The 14,029-nt window shown below is 37.9% G+C and overlaps 1 protein-coding gene across 1 annotated transcript in view; it reads left to right on the top strand.

Moving 5' to 3' along the window:
* LOC117301515 (dynein heavy chain 8, axonemal-like) overlaps positions 1-14,029 on the top strand; it is a 142,916-nt gene that overhangs the window by 69,992 nt on the left and 58,895 nt on the right. The window contains exons 43-51 of the mRNA XM_033785541.1: positions 5,403-5,649; positions 7,677-7,918; positions 8,343-8,483; positions 9,625-9,868; positions 10,250-10,392; positions 10,888-11,022; positions 11,591-11,713; positions 12,241-12,454; positions 12,990-13,096. Coding sequence (XP_033641432.1) covers positions 5,403-5,649; positions 7,677-7,918; positions 8,343-8,483; positions 9,625-9,868; positions 10,250-10,392; positions 10,888-11,022; positions 11,591-11,713; positions 12,241-12,454; positions 12,990-13,096 — 1,596 coding nt within the window. The remainder of the gene's footprint in view (positions 1-5,402; positions 5,650-7,676; positions 7,919-8,342; positions 8,484-9,624; positions 9,869-10,249; positions 10,393-10,887; positions 11,023-11,590; positions 11,714-12,240; positions 12,455-12,989; positions 13,097-14,029) is intronic.

Genomic DNA, 14,029 nt, shown 5'->3' on the forward strand with positions numbered 1-14,029 from the left:
GAAGCAACACTTTGATGAAGCCATATCAACTACAAAGTAATTTATAAAGCAGGATTTTGAACAAGACAAAGCAATATTAAATAGTTAGCGAGCAAAGATCAATAACATTAATTTGTATTTAGCCAAGTGTAATAACCGATGTAGGTTTGATTAGAGGCCTCATACAGTCAGCTTACACAGTTACACAAGGTTTAAAGTGTTTAGCGTCCCTTTTGTTTTCTAACCATACCGAGTTTCCAATCCTACTTCAATCAATCAATCAATCAATCAATCAACATTTATTTCCATACAAACACAATATACAAATACAAACAATAGGATGTTACAAGACTGAAAACTGTATGGAGGCATGGCCCATTAAAGCAAAGCTTGTAAGCTGGGATGCCTTTTACAAAACAAAGGAAGGTAATAAGATCATTTAAATTATAAAACAAAGCGTATAGTAATAACAATAACATCAAAACGAGACGGATAAACGAAACGCAAAAAACAAAACACCCAACCAGACAAACAAACACCTCAAACTAACACCTCAAACTAACACCTCAAACAAACAAACAATACAAATACCACAAGACGGCCACGACGATAGAACTAAACCAAAATAATGACAGAATCACAACTATGTTACATAATGGGAGACAATGTGTTTTTTGAAGGAGGCTTTGAATCGACCAACAGAGGACTGCGAGCGAATTCGCCTATCAATTGAATTCCAGAGGCGGGGCCCATGATAGCGAAGAGTGTTCATTGTGTAAGAAGTACGTGCAAAAGGGATATAGAGATTGTTACAGGAGCGTGTGTTATAAAGGTGCGTGTTGCTGACAGAAAGAAAGTAATTGGAGAAAGTGTGGGGCAGAAGATTTTTTGTGTATTTGAACATGAAAATGGCTGTTTGAAGTTTGTTGATATCCGTGAGTGTGAGTGTGTTCAAGTTAGCAAACAAGGGCGCGGTATGGTCACGACGATGAGACATAGAAGCGATACGGATAGCCCTTTTTTGGATTAAGAACAGAGAATGAAGTTTGCTAGTGCTTGAATGAGCCCAAACAATATTACAATAGTTAAGATAGGGAAGAATAAGAGTGTTGTAGAGAGAAAGTAATGTGTGTGTGGGAAGAAAGGAACGAAGCTTAGACAAAACGCCTGTGTTGCGAGAAACAATTTTCGAAACAGAGGATATGTGATCTTTCCAGGTCAGCTTATCATCAATTAAAACTCCTAAAAACTTTGTCGAGTGAACCTGTTCGATTGGAGTATCATTAATACTGATGGTGAAGTTGTCGTTAGCGTTGCGAGTCCTGCTGAAAAACATGTATTTAGTCTTGCTCGAATTGAGTGACAGCTTATTAGATCTAAACCAAGACGAGGCCAGACTTAGTTCCCTGTTGATGATATTGCTTAAAGAAGATATATTAGAGTGAGAAAAAAGGATAGTGGTATCATCAGCAAATAGAATAAAAGACAAGACGGATGAGCAATGATAAAGATCATTTACATACAAAAGGAACAGTAAAGGTCCAAGAATGGAGCCTTGTGGAACACCGCAGTCAATTGTCTTTAGAGGGGAATCACAGTTTTTGAAAACTGTATATTGTTTCCTGTCAGACAGATAACTAGCGAACCATTGGTTAGCCACACCACGCACTCCATAGTGATCTAATTTGGAGAGAAGAATGCTATGGTCAATGGTGTCAAAAGCTTTGGAAAGGTCTATAAAGACACCAATAGTAGACATTTTCTCAGTGAAAGAGTTGTTAAGATGATCAACAAGTTTAATTAGCGCCATATCTGTCGAGAATTTGCTACGAAAACCAAATTGAAGATCATAAAGAAGATGAAAGTCAGAAAGGAATTTAAAGAGTCGTTTGTAGACAAGTTTTTCAAGAATTTTAGAGAAACAAGGAAGAACTGAAATAGGGCGGTAGTTCCGCAAGTCATGGCGATCACCACTTTTAAAGATAGGAGTGACTCTAGCAATTTTTAGCTGAGAAGGCACCGAGCCACACAGAAAGGACAGATTGAAAATATGGGCAAGAGGCCAAGAGATAAAAGAAATTACAGACTTCACCACAGTTGAACTAATTCCATCAAAGCCACAGCTTACACCATTGTTTAGTTGTTTGCACACCTCATTGATTTCAAAGCGATTCGTTGGTACAAGAAAGAAGGAATGGTTGTTTGGGGTTGGGAGGTAATCAGAGAACAATGCCTGTGTAGGTGAGATTTTGCTGGAAAGTGAAGAGCCAATGTTGGTGAAGTAAGTGTTGAAAGAATTAGCAACATCACAGGGGCTGGAAAAAGTCTGCTGTCCGTCAGTAACTTCCTCTGGGATATCAACTTTTCTATTTTTGCCAAGAATGTCACTGATTTCACGCCAGGTGTTTTTAATGTTGTTTTTATTGGCATCCAATTTGCGAGCATAATGCGTTCTTTTTGCTACTCGGATAATTGTCGTAAGTCGATTTCTGAAGCATTTGAAGTTATGCTCATTGGTTGTAGATGGATTGCGTAAGAACCGCTTGTAAAGGTTATTTTTGTGGTTGATAGAAGTAATAATAGCTTGAGAAATCCAGGGCTGTTTTTGTTTAACTTTGACTGCAGATTTCGTAACAAGAGGAAAGTGGTGATTGTAGAGATCTGTAAAAGTAGAAAGAAAGTAATTGTAGGCAAGATCCACATCAGACGAGTGGAAAACACCAGTCCAATCAGTACATTCAAGGTCTGACCGAAACGCATTTAGCGTGAAGCTATTTATTGGCCTAGTAGTGTATGTTTTATCAGGTGACTGCTTTTGATGAAAACAAAAAGGAGTAGTTTGAAAAAGAGGAAGATGGTCAGAGATATCGGTATAAAGGATACCGGCAGATATTTGATGTGTATCATTGTTGGTAAGAATATTATCAATTAGCGTGGCTGTGCGAGAGGTAATGCGAGTAGGCTTGTTTATCAGTGGGCAGAAACCATAAGCAGAAATCATATTTACAAAGTCCTCTGTTGGCTGATGAATGGAACAATTGATAAGATTCAGGTTAAAATCTCCCATTATATAACACAGCTTTTTCTCATTGGTAATTACACTGAGACAATAATCAAGAGATGTCTGAAAAGTATCAAAGGAAGTACCAGGTGCCCTATAAATATTACCAACAATAATGTTACATGAGTCACTCCTGGCAATTTCAATAAAAACACATTCCAAATCATCACAGGTTAACATGAGATCATCTCGAGTATGGTAAGCCAATGAGTCACTGATAAACATGGCCGCACCTCCTCCAATCTTATTGGACCGAGAAGAATGAAGAAGCTGATAGTTCTTCATTTGAATGTATGGAGGAGGAGCGTCTTTGAACCATGTTTCAGTAAACCCGTAAATAGAGAAAGAATGAGTGAGAGAGCAAAGATAATCTTGAATATCATGAAAGTGTTTACAAAGACTCCTAGCATTCATATAATAGATAGAAAAGTGACCTGTGGAATTTGTCATTAAATTATTAAAGTCATTACTTTCAAAATAAGAACAACTATTGGTGGATGAAGTGTCGTCGAGGCTAAACAAATTTGAAACATTACAATCATGGAACATACAGAAAAGCACACAAATGAACTGGTGATTAAAAAATGTTGAAAGAAAACAAAATCGTAATACTTAATTACTTGATTTAAGCATCAACAACAACAAAACAAACAATACACTTCAAAGGAAATCAAAACGGAATGGCAAAACTCATTATTAATTGCGTGAAAAGAACTGACGGTGGAAGTCATAGCTCAAAAGCTAAAGTTCGAACGAAATCTGACTGAAAATCAGAAAATATTGAACAAGGCTCATATAAATGTTGAAATAATGAGAGACAAGCAAAATCAAACATCAGCCATCTTATGAAATGAAATTGTTTAGTTCACTCAATGAAGAGACAGAGACTTTCTTGTTGTTCTCCAAGAGCAGGATGATCCTCCCATCCTTTGTCCATGCTGCCTCTACCGATGGACTGGCCTTGGCAGCTTGAAGGAGCTCACTTCGTCTTCTGGTCAAGTTCTCTGTTATCAGAAGACCGGACCCCTTGAGATGGCGCTTATTCATGAAGACAAGTGACCTGGTGCGGTAGCTGACGAATTTGATGATGATAGGCCGTGGCTTGTGGTGACTGTTTGAGGCACCTGGTGGGTGTTTCCTTGGTTGACCGATACGATGGGAACGGTCAATGTCATCCTGTTTGATGTTTAAGTTTAGCTTATCATCGATGGTCTGTATGATGAGCTTGTCAGTAACCTCGGTGGTGGATTCTCTAATGCCATGTAATAAAAGGCAGTTACGACGGCTGTACTGCTCCATGATGTCAAGATCATCCGTCAGTTTACGGTTGAGTTTGGAGATTTCTTGGTACTGGCGATCAAGTTTGGTGATATCTTTACGTTGGCTCTCTGTATCCATAGAGGTGGCTTCATAAACCTCCTGAGCAATGGCATCGTGTACAGATGATGAAATGGATGCCAAAAAAGTCTTGTTTGCTACCAGATTATTGGCCAAATTGCTGATCAACTTGCTGCAGCTTGTACTGATAATTTTGTCCGCAACCATGGTGGCAATTGGCTCAATAATGGACTGCAAAAATGAAGGATCATTGACGATCACCGAAGAAATATGGTCCCTCAGTTCTTGAGCATTTTGGAGCGGGTTGGTGTTGTCATGAATAGGCGTCATTGGCAACGAGTCCATCGGGATAGACGGGGCAGGTCTTATTGTTGCACTTACGTCTTTCTTTTGTTTTGTTGCGTCACTGGAATGCGATGCCTTTGTGTTCTGCTGGTCAAGACATGGCGATCGTCCACTAGCTTCTGGATCTGTAGGTTCACTTTCAACTGACACAGTTTTTGATGGATTTCTGTGTCTTTTGGGTCTCATGTTGCAAGCCAAAGTGTCCTGGTGTGACGTTGGTAAGCAGATCTAACAGCTGGTAGCTTCAAAACAAAAGAATCCCGCTCCAAATATGAAAATTTAATGAGATTCTCGAGAGCTCGATAAGTGTGCTACATCAAGTCAGCCATAGCGGTGTTATCTTTTCGGTGTTTTCTTTTTACTTCAGTTTTATATTGTGAATGTTGAGTTGAGATCCTAGACTGGGCCCAATTTCATAGAGCTGCTTAAGCACAAAAATTAGCTTAGCATGAAATTTCTTCCTTGAAAAAAACCCAGGATTACCAACTAAATTTCCATTTCTTGCGTATCGCTTATTACTGCTGTTCAGCTATTGTTTGCTTATCCTGAAAATCATGTGGAAATTTGTTCGGTAATCCTGTTTTTATCAAGGCAACAATTTCATGCTAAGCATATTTTTGTGCATAGCAGCTCTATGAAATTGGGCCCTGATGTGACTTCACCATTTATTTGTGTGTAGTTGTATGAGACTCAACGTGTACGTCATGGCATGATGACATTAGGACCTAGTGGTGCAGGTAAGAGTATCTGTATCCATGTCTTAATGAAAGCAATGGGAGATTGTGGAGCACCCCATAAGGAGATGAGAATGAATCCAAAGGCAATTACTGCACCTCAGATGTTTGGTCGATTGGATGTCTCCACTAATGATTGGACTGATGGTATCTTCTCTACACTATGGAGAAAGACACTCAAAGCAAAGAAAGGTTTGTACATCTCTTATGCTCCAAAGGGAAAACAACATCAAAATGTACTTACAAAAGTGCGTAAATAAATGACACCGTATAGATGGACAATAAAAAGTCAAGCTAACATTACTGTGATAAGATCGCCAGGGTTCTATTGCAAAGGCAAGGCTTAACGCCCTGTTGGATTTTATGGTGATCAGACGAGTAAGTGTCAAGTTTAGATATTCAATAGTAGTATCTTTGTCTACGCACCCGGTATTCCCAAGAGGTCCCCTGTCCAAGTTCTGAGTGGGCCCGTCACTGCTTAAATAAAAGAAAACATGCTAATATCAATGGTCCATTCATCGTCACTATTGATTTATACCTACTATTACTATTATTATTTTTATTATGTGTCAGGTTCTATCTTTGCTATTTGCCAAGTGTGCACGCTACTATTCAATGCACATGTTTAATGCACATGACGAGGACTTACACCTGGGTAGTTTGGGCGTTAGTCTACTTCTCATTCGCATTTACCGAATGCGTGAGCGATAGTCTACTTCTCATTCGCATTTACCGAATGCGTGAGCGATAGTCTACTTCTCATTCACATTTACTGAATGCGTGAGCGATAGTCTACTTCTCATTCACATTTACTGAATGCGTGAGCGATAGTCTACTTCTCATTCACATTTACTGAATGCGTGAGCGATAGTCTACTTCTCATTCACATTTACTGAATGCGTGAGCGATAGTCTACTTCTCATTCACATTTACTGAATGCGTGAGCGATAGTCTACTTCTCATTCACATTTACTGAATGCGTGAGCGATAGTCTACTTCTCATTCACATTTACTGAATGCGTGAGCGATAGTCTACTTCTCATTCACATTTACCGAATGCGTGAGCGATAGTCTACTTCTCATTCACATTTACCGAATGCGTGAGCGATAGTCTACTTCTCATTCACATTTACTGAATGCGTGAGCGATAGTCTACTTCTCATTCACATTTACTGAATGCGTGAGCGATAGTCTACTTCTCATTCACATTTACTGAATGCGTGAGCGATAGTCTACTTCTCATTCACATTTACCGAATGCGTGAGCGATAGTCTACTTCTCATTCACATTTACTGAATGCGTGAGCGATAGTCTACTTCTCATTCACATTTACTGAATGCGTGAGCGATAGTCTACTTCTCATTCACATTTACTGAATGCGTGAGCGATAGTCTACTTCTCATTCACATTTACTGAATGCGTGAGCGATAGTCTACTTCTCATTCACATTTACTGAATGCGTGAGCGATAGTCTACTTCTCATTCACATTTACTGAATGCGTGAGCGATAGTCTACTTCTCATTCGCATTTACTGAATGCGTGAGCGATAGTCTACTTCTCATTCACATTTACTGAATGCGTGAGCGATAGTCTACTTCTCATTCACATTTACTGAATGCGTGAGCGATAGTCTACTTCTCATTCGCATTTACTGAATGCGTGAGCGATAGTCTACTTCTCATTCACATTTACTGAATGCGTGAGCGATAGTCTACTTCTCATTCACATTTACTGAATGCGTGAGCGATAGTCTACTTCTCATTCGCATTTACTGAATGCGTGAGCGATAGTCTACTTCTCATTCACATTTACTGAATGCGTGATCGATAGTCTACTTGTCATGCACTTTTGGATTGTGGAACTATTCCCCGGGTGTTGTACAGGAACAACGCTCTAGCGACATCCAACACATAACAAACTTATCATGGTGCAATTTATTTCACAGTTGTGTTTCCCCTTGCTCCAAATAGTATTGAATATGTATGAAGAATATTAAAACAAATATAACATGGTTTATTTTAGTAAATAGTCGATTCAAGCTCCCCGAGGTATTGGAAGTTTACAAACTAGTTCCCGAGGGCGAAGCTGAAGGAACTAGCTGAGTTTGTCCATTTTCAATACCGAGGGTAGCTCATATCGACTGTTCACTCAAAATAAACCATGTTCTATTTGTATATTACTTGCTGGTTTGTATAATAACTTGCTATTTGACATGTAGGTGAGCATATCTGGATTGTACTGGATGGACCCGTGGATGCTATCTGGATTGAGAATCTGAACAGTGTATTGGATGACAACAGGACATTGACTCTAGCTAATGGTGATCGTATACCAATGTCACCCAACTGCAAGATTGTCTTTGAAGTTCATAACATTGATAATGCATCACCAGCCACAGTATCTAGGAATGGTATGGTGTATATGAGTAGCTCAGCACTAGACTGGAGACCAATCTTAGAGGTCAGTTGATTTATCAAGACTCATTTCAATTTCATTAACAACAGTCATCATTTATATAGTGAAATATTTGCCTTCAAGATTAAGGAACTTCACAAATTAACAATGTAAATCAAGGGCACCAAGATATTCAAAAATTATACCAGAAACGTTGAAACTTTGAACAGCAAAAGATTCTTTAAAATGTAGATTGATAATGTAGATGAACGTATTAGTTTGTTTCAAAAGCAATATCGTCAAGAAGTGACATGTTGTTGTTCTAAGATATTTGTAAGTATGTTTCAAGAAATGTTATTCAAATATTACAAACAGAATGATATACCTGTAACCAGAGGTTTATTTTACACCCCTCAATAATATCATTGCCTATTGGTTCTATTGTTCTAGATAGTTTTATGTAATGAATAATCTTATTGTCCATTCCCAGGGTTGGCTACGAACTCAATCACCAGCTGAAGCTTCAATACTAAGAGATCTTTATGCCAAGATATTTGATGATTTATATCGCTTTGTATCACTCAATCTCAGCACTAAGATGGACATACTAGAATGTAACTACATTAGACAGGTAGGTTAAATATCACGATGCTGACAATAACTCGTTTGTTCCTTGCCACATTTATTATTTATAAGTCGATGTAATCATTCTTTTGCAAATGTCCTAAACTTAGTTTTATTTTGACTTCATTTAAGTTGGGAAGTTGTCACTTTGGGTTTACCGTGTGTCTCAAAAAAAACTATACCCTTTTGAAATGGCTGCCAAATAAAAAATATATGATTCTGGGGGAAAAGGTTTAGATGTATGGATAGCTTATGGATTCAACTTTCATATGACACCAAAGAGTTCTTAAATAATTCATGCTTGGGTGAGCAGTGCTCACTGAAGAATAAGTTGATGTTTGGCCACCAGGGAGGTTAATTTACAATATTTATAACAATAGAGATTACATGGTAACATATTTTCTGGTTTATTTGAATTTTTCAATCTGAAAATCCCAATGTTCATCAAAACCCCTTTCACAGTACACACATTCTTTAAAAGTTCTTTTTTCACTCGTACTCCAAAAAAAAAAACATTTGAAAAAGCCAATGTCTTGGAAATGGTGCTTATAGAATAGTGCTAGGCAAGATAACCATGGGCTAGCATACGGAGTGGCAATTTTTACTTAAGAAAATCACATCAAGTGTAAAATGAAAATGGAGTGGCAGTGGGGCTAGACTTCCTTGGAAAGTGTCATATCATTGGAATTGGATTGTTAGTGTGAAAAGGGCCAAGTGGTTAAAGGAACATTGCAGAATTGGTTTGTGCTAACAAAACAGTTGCTGGCAGTGTAAGCACTTTATGTAATCCACCATATACATAAACTGACAAACATGTAGAAAAGTTTGTGATCGATCGGCCATCTGGGTCATGAGAGAATAGTGAAAAACCGATTACAAATTTTGCATTGCATCGATGCCAAAATAAAAATGAATTAAACGCTCATCACTGAGCGATAAACTCCAAACGCAAAGTTAGATTATTTATTTCTCATCAAATATGACATTTCAGACAGAAATATTTCATGGGATGTTTTCTACTATCATCATCATCAGACCGTGTAAGTTTTATGTAAATCTGTGATCTTCACGATTTTTGTTTGTTACCAATTCTGTAACGTTCCTTTAACATTATATTTTTATAAGGCTATTTTTATTTCCATATACAGTCAGTAGATCTCTTAGACGGAATGATACCTGTCAAGGATGAGCATGATCACAGTATTCTACCAGCTACTTACCTGGAGAAACTCTTCATCTTTGCTCTGATGTGGAGTCTTGGTGCTCTACTAGAGTTAGATGACAGGGTCAAGATGGAGGAGTTCATGTTGGGCCATGAGAGTAAACTCAACTACCCTCAGATAGAGCAAGAGAGTGGACATACTATCTTTGAATTTGTCGTCAACAGTCAAGGTATGTCAGTCATTAATGGTTTCCTTTTATTTCATTTGCAAAAAAAAACCTTGGGATTTTATAGCATGCCCATAGTCTACCAACACACGTGGAAGAACAATTTGTTTGTTTAATGGTTTTTAAAGAATGTACACTTCCATCAGTAAATGTGCAAGTTAGTATAGTTGCCCAATCATGAGGGGCTAACCAAATCAACTGCATAGCAAGATAACTTGATTGGTTCTGTTTGTAAGGAAATTTACATCTCTAATTGTATTTTACTATGACCATGTTTAGGTTTTCTCACTTCTAGAGTTTGGGATGTCAACTTCATAAAGTGGACTTTGTTATAATAATCTCAGATTAAGACTAGTCATGTTATTTGATTGATTGATGTTTTAGGCCAGTGGGAGCATTGGTCTGTCAGGGTTCAGGAGTATATCTACCCTAGTGATTCGGTGCCAGTCTATACATCTATCCTTGTACCTAATGTGGACAACGTAAGAAGTAACTTCCTTATTGATACCATCTGCAAACAGAACAAGGCAAGTTGTTTACTGATTTTACATTTTGTATCTGATTTTACAAGCTCACTTCAAGTTAAATGTTTTGAGTATCCCATCATTGCTCAAATTTGACTGATTAGTACTCATGTTATACAGAGCATCCATGGATCAGTCAGATTCAACAGATTTTAAAAGCTTGCCAAAGGGATAAGCACTTTATTTGGTCTCAAACTCCCTGATATGTGTTTTGTATCAACATTGCTAATCCAATTTAATTTCTATCAGTTTGTCATGACCTCCTGATAAATGGCAACAAAACCTCATTAAAATCTGCAGGAACCATGTACAACTTGAAACATGAGTCCTTAAAAACACCCACAAAATCCAGGACAAGTTAAACTGTTGGCTTGTTAATTAAGAAAGTTTGGAAAGATATCTTGGTTCTGCATTTCAGCTCCCTGTCTTTGTCCAGATGGGGTCTAGCGTTGTAAAATAAAAGTATGTTTTGGTTGTTGCCATTGTGGATTACTTCAGGCGGTACTATTGATTGGTGAACAAGGCACGGCAAAGACTGTCATGATTAAAGGTTACATGGCCAAGTATAATCCAGATGTTCATATGAGTAAAAGCTTCAACTTCTCTTCTGCTACAACTCCCATGATGTTTCAGGTAACTTATTAATTTCTTCAATATAGCAATTGCTGTTATTTACACATCTGAACCGAATGCTTGAAAATTAAAGTATATTTAATCGACCTGGAGTCAGCATTGAAATGTACATTTCCTATTTTTCCACAGGACTCTGGGAAAGCACCAATTGTACAGTGATTTTTGGATTGAACAAAGAATTGACTAGAGTGGGGTTCGAACCAACGACCTCCGGATTAACGTGCCGGCGCTCTACCAACTGAGCTATCTAGCCCTATATTGGCGGTGTCCCTATTTTGCCAATATCTTTGTTCGGGGGTGCCAGTCAGAAGCCATACAACCGTTAACTGCCGTGTAGCCAGGGATCACACCCACAGGTTGTTGGTTCAAATCCCATTCTAGTCAATTCTTTGTTCAAACCCCAAAATCATTTTTTAAAATGTACCCAGTCAGTTTCCCTTGTTGCCAATTATACCGTGCTTACACATCGATGTATATCAAAACAAAAACGTTATTTTTTAGCCATTGTAAATTAATATATGTATAACTAAAATAGTACATAAGTATCTGTTGTGTACTTTATTACCAGCGAACCATTGAAAGCTATGTTGACAAGCGTATGGGAAGTACATTTGGACCTCCAGCAGGACGTAAGATGACAACATTTGTGGATGATATCAATATGCCAATCATCAATGAATGGGGGGACCAGGTAAACATGTCTACTACCAAGAGCAGTTACTGCATTTACTGCATCCCTTCTTTACAAGTCTAGCATGATTGTTATTTCACTTTAGTTTTTTAAATGGTATCATCCCCAAACTAAAGCCCGGTTCGTACTTCCTGCGAATGCGAACGCAAAGCGAATTTTATGTGAATTCATGACGTCAACATTCGCTTCGCATTCGTATTCGCAGAAAGTATGAACCGGGCTTAACCGATGGAATAAACTTCCAGTTCAATGGACTTGTTATATCTGTTGTGAAGGAAAAACATGCATTCATTGTTTTTTTTTTTGTTTTTTTTTTTTGTATTTTTGTAGGACGTTTCCTTCTTTTGTGTTTATAAAAAAAACACTTTTCCTTAAAAGAGTAAACTATCTGAGAGAAGAACCCCGTATGCCAACTGTATGATATACCATTGTTGTTGTACACTTGACAGGTAACCAATGAGATAGTACGACAGATAAACTCTGTACGACAACTGTATGATATACCATTGTTGTTGTACACTTGACAGGTAACCAATGAGATAGTACGACAGATGATGGAGATGAAAGGAATGTATAGTCTAGAGAAACCAGGAGACTTTACTAACATAGTTGATGTTCAGTTCATAGCAGCAATGATCCAACCTGGAGGTGGTCGTAATGACATACCAGAGAGACTCAAAAGACAATTCTCTATCTTCAATTGCACACTGCCTTCAAATGCATCCATTGATAAGATCTTTGGTAAATCCATACTCTTTGCTTTTTTTACGATAATCAAGAAGTCTGTCTGTTTGTGTCTTTGCTGGCATTTTGTTTTTTAAATAGCAACAAGCAGTTTTTATTGGATTAAAAGTATCGTCAGCTTAAGTTATTGGCTTTTTGGTAATACATGGCATATTATGCCTCATGTAATTGTTTTGGTTTTAAATTATAGCCCTTAAATCTCACTCTTGCAATGTCACTTTTAGTTTTTAGAGAACACTTTTTTAACAACTCTAAGATGGGACTTTCATCTGGACAGAGAAGGTAAAGGTCTTTTTGATGAGACATTCCTAACCCTAACTTCTTGTATGTCTTAATGACAAATATTTATCAAGCAGAATGCAATTTGAATTATTTTCATGATAAACACTTTTGTGGTAATGTAACCCTCAAAATGCTCTGCAGGAAGTCTTTTGAAGGTTGACTTTTATTTCTTTCATCCTGTGTGATGCACACATCTAGCAATAATGAAGACAGATGATATAATATAAGGTTTGCTTGATGACTTGTACAGGTATCATAGGCAGTGGGTATTTCTGCCCATCTCGTTTCAATGAGGATGTAGTTGAGATAGTGCAGAAGCTAGTATCAGTCACCAGGAGTGTCTGGCAAGCTACCAAGGTATGTACTTATGTCTTTATTTAGTTCCATTACAACAACCAGGACTAACCTGCAGTTGTCTAAGATATCTGATTGCATTGGCACATTAGCTCACCCCATTGCAGTGTTAGGGCCATGTGACCCGAGGCAACTTATTAGGCAACAAGTTCCAGGCAGTCTCCTGTTATGTAGTTTAGACATTCAATTTTAAATCTTCACATATAATCAAAGACCTTGTTACTTAGGTGCTACCAAAGTGTTTCTGTGGTGGGATGCATCTCTGTATGTTGCCTCCATTATTGCCTTTAAAAATTGCCTCGTGTGACAAAGCCCTTAGATTTATTTTGTGATTAAAAGGGTTTCTTAATAATAAATGCAGACATTATTCATAATGTTTTTGTTGGGTTTCATGTTGTCATTAAGACACATTCATAAATACCTCAGACAGTTTCACTATTCCTATTGGTGGAGGGCGCGTCACGTGGGTGTGTATAAATCTTTGCTTTGACCGGTAAAAAGTGCTGAAACATGGGCGTGACACGCGAGTTTGCACCTGTGCTTTCAGTTTCTTCATTTCTATTGGTCAAGAGCAACGTCCGAGACAATTGTGCCACATCACGCGATATGCGCGACGCGCACAGCATTCCCTTATAAGGAGTTGTTTACCCGAGGGCCTTGACTGGGCCTTACCATTTCATAGCTGGAGGGGTGTTGTGTTGAAAGATATCATTGAAAATTTATAATTTTTGCAATTATTTTACTTTTTGACCATGAGTGTTGATGTTTTTTGACCGAAAAGGTATTTATGAATGGGAATCAAAGTGTGTTGAATCGGTTTTCACCTAGTAGTTTAAACCCGCCGAGGCCTGGTTCTTGATAATTTACCTCGACTTCGTCTCGGTAAAATTATCAAGAACCAATCCTCGTTGGGATTAAACCACTAGTTGAAAAGCT

The sequence above is a fragment of the Asterias rubens genome, chromosome 17, assembly GCF_902459465.1.
Source record: "Asterias rubens chromosome 17, eAstRub1.3, whole genome shotgun sequence".
NCBI lineage: Eukaryota > Metazoa > Echinodermata > Asteroidea > Forcipulatida > Asteriidae > Asterias > Asterias rubens.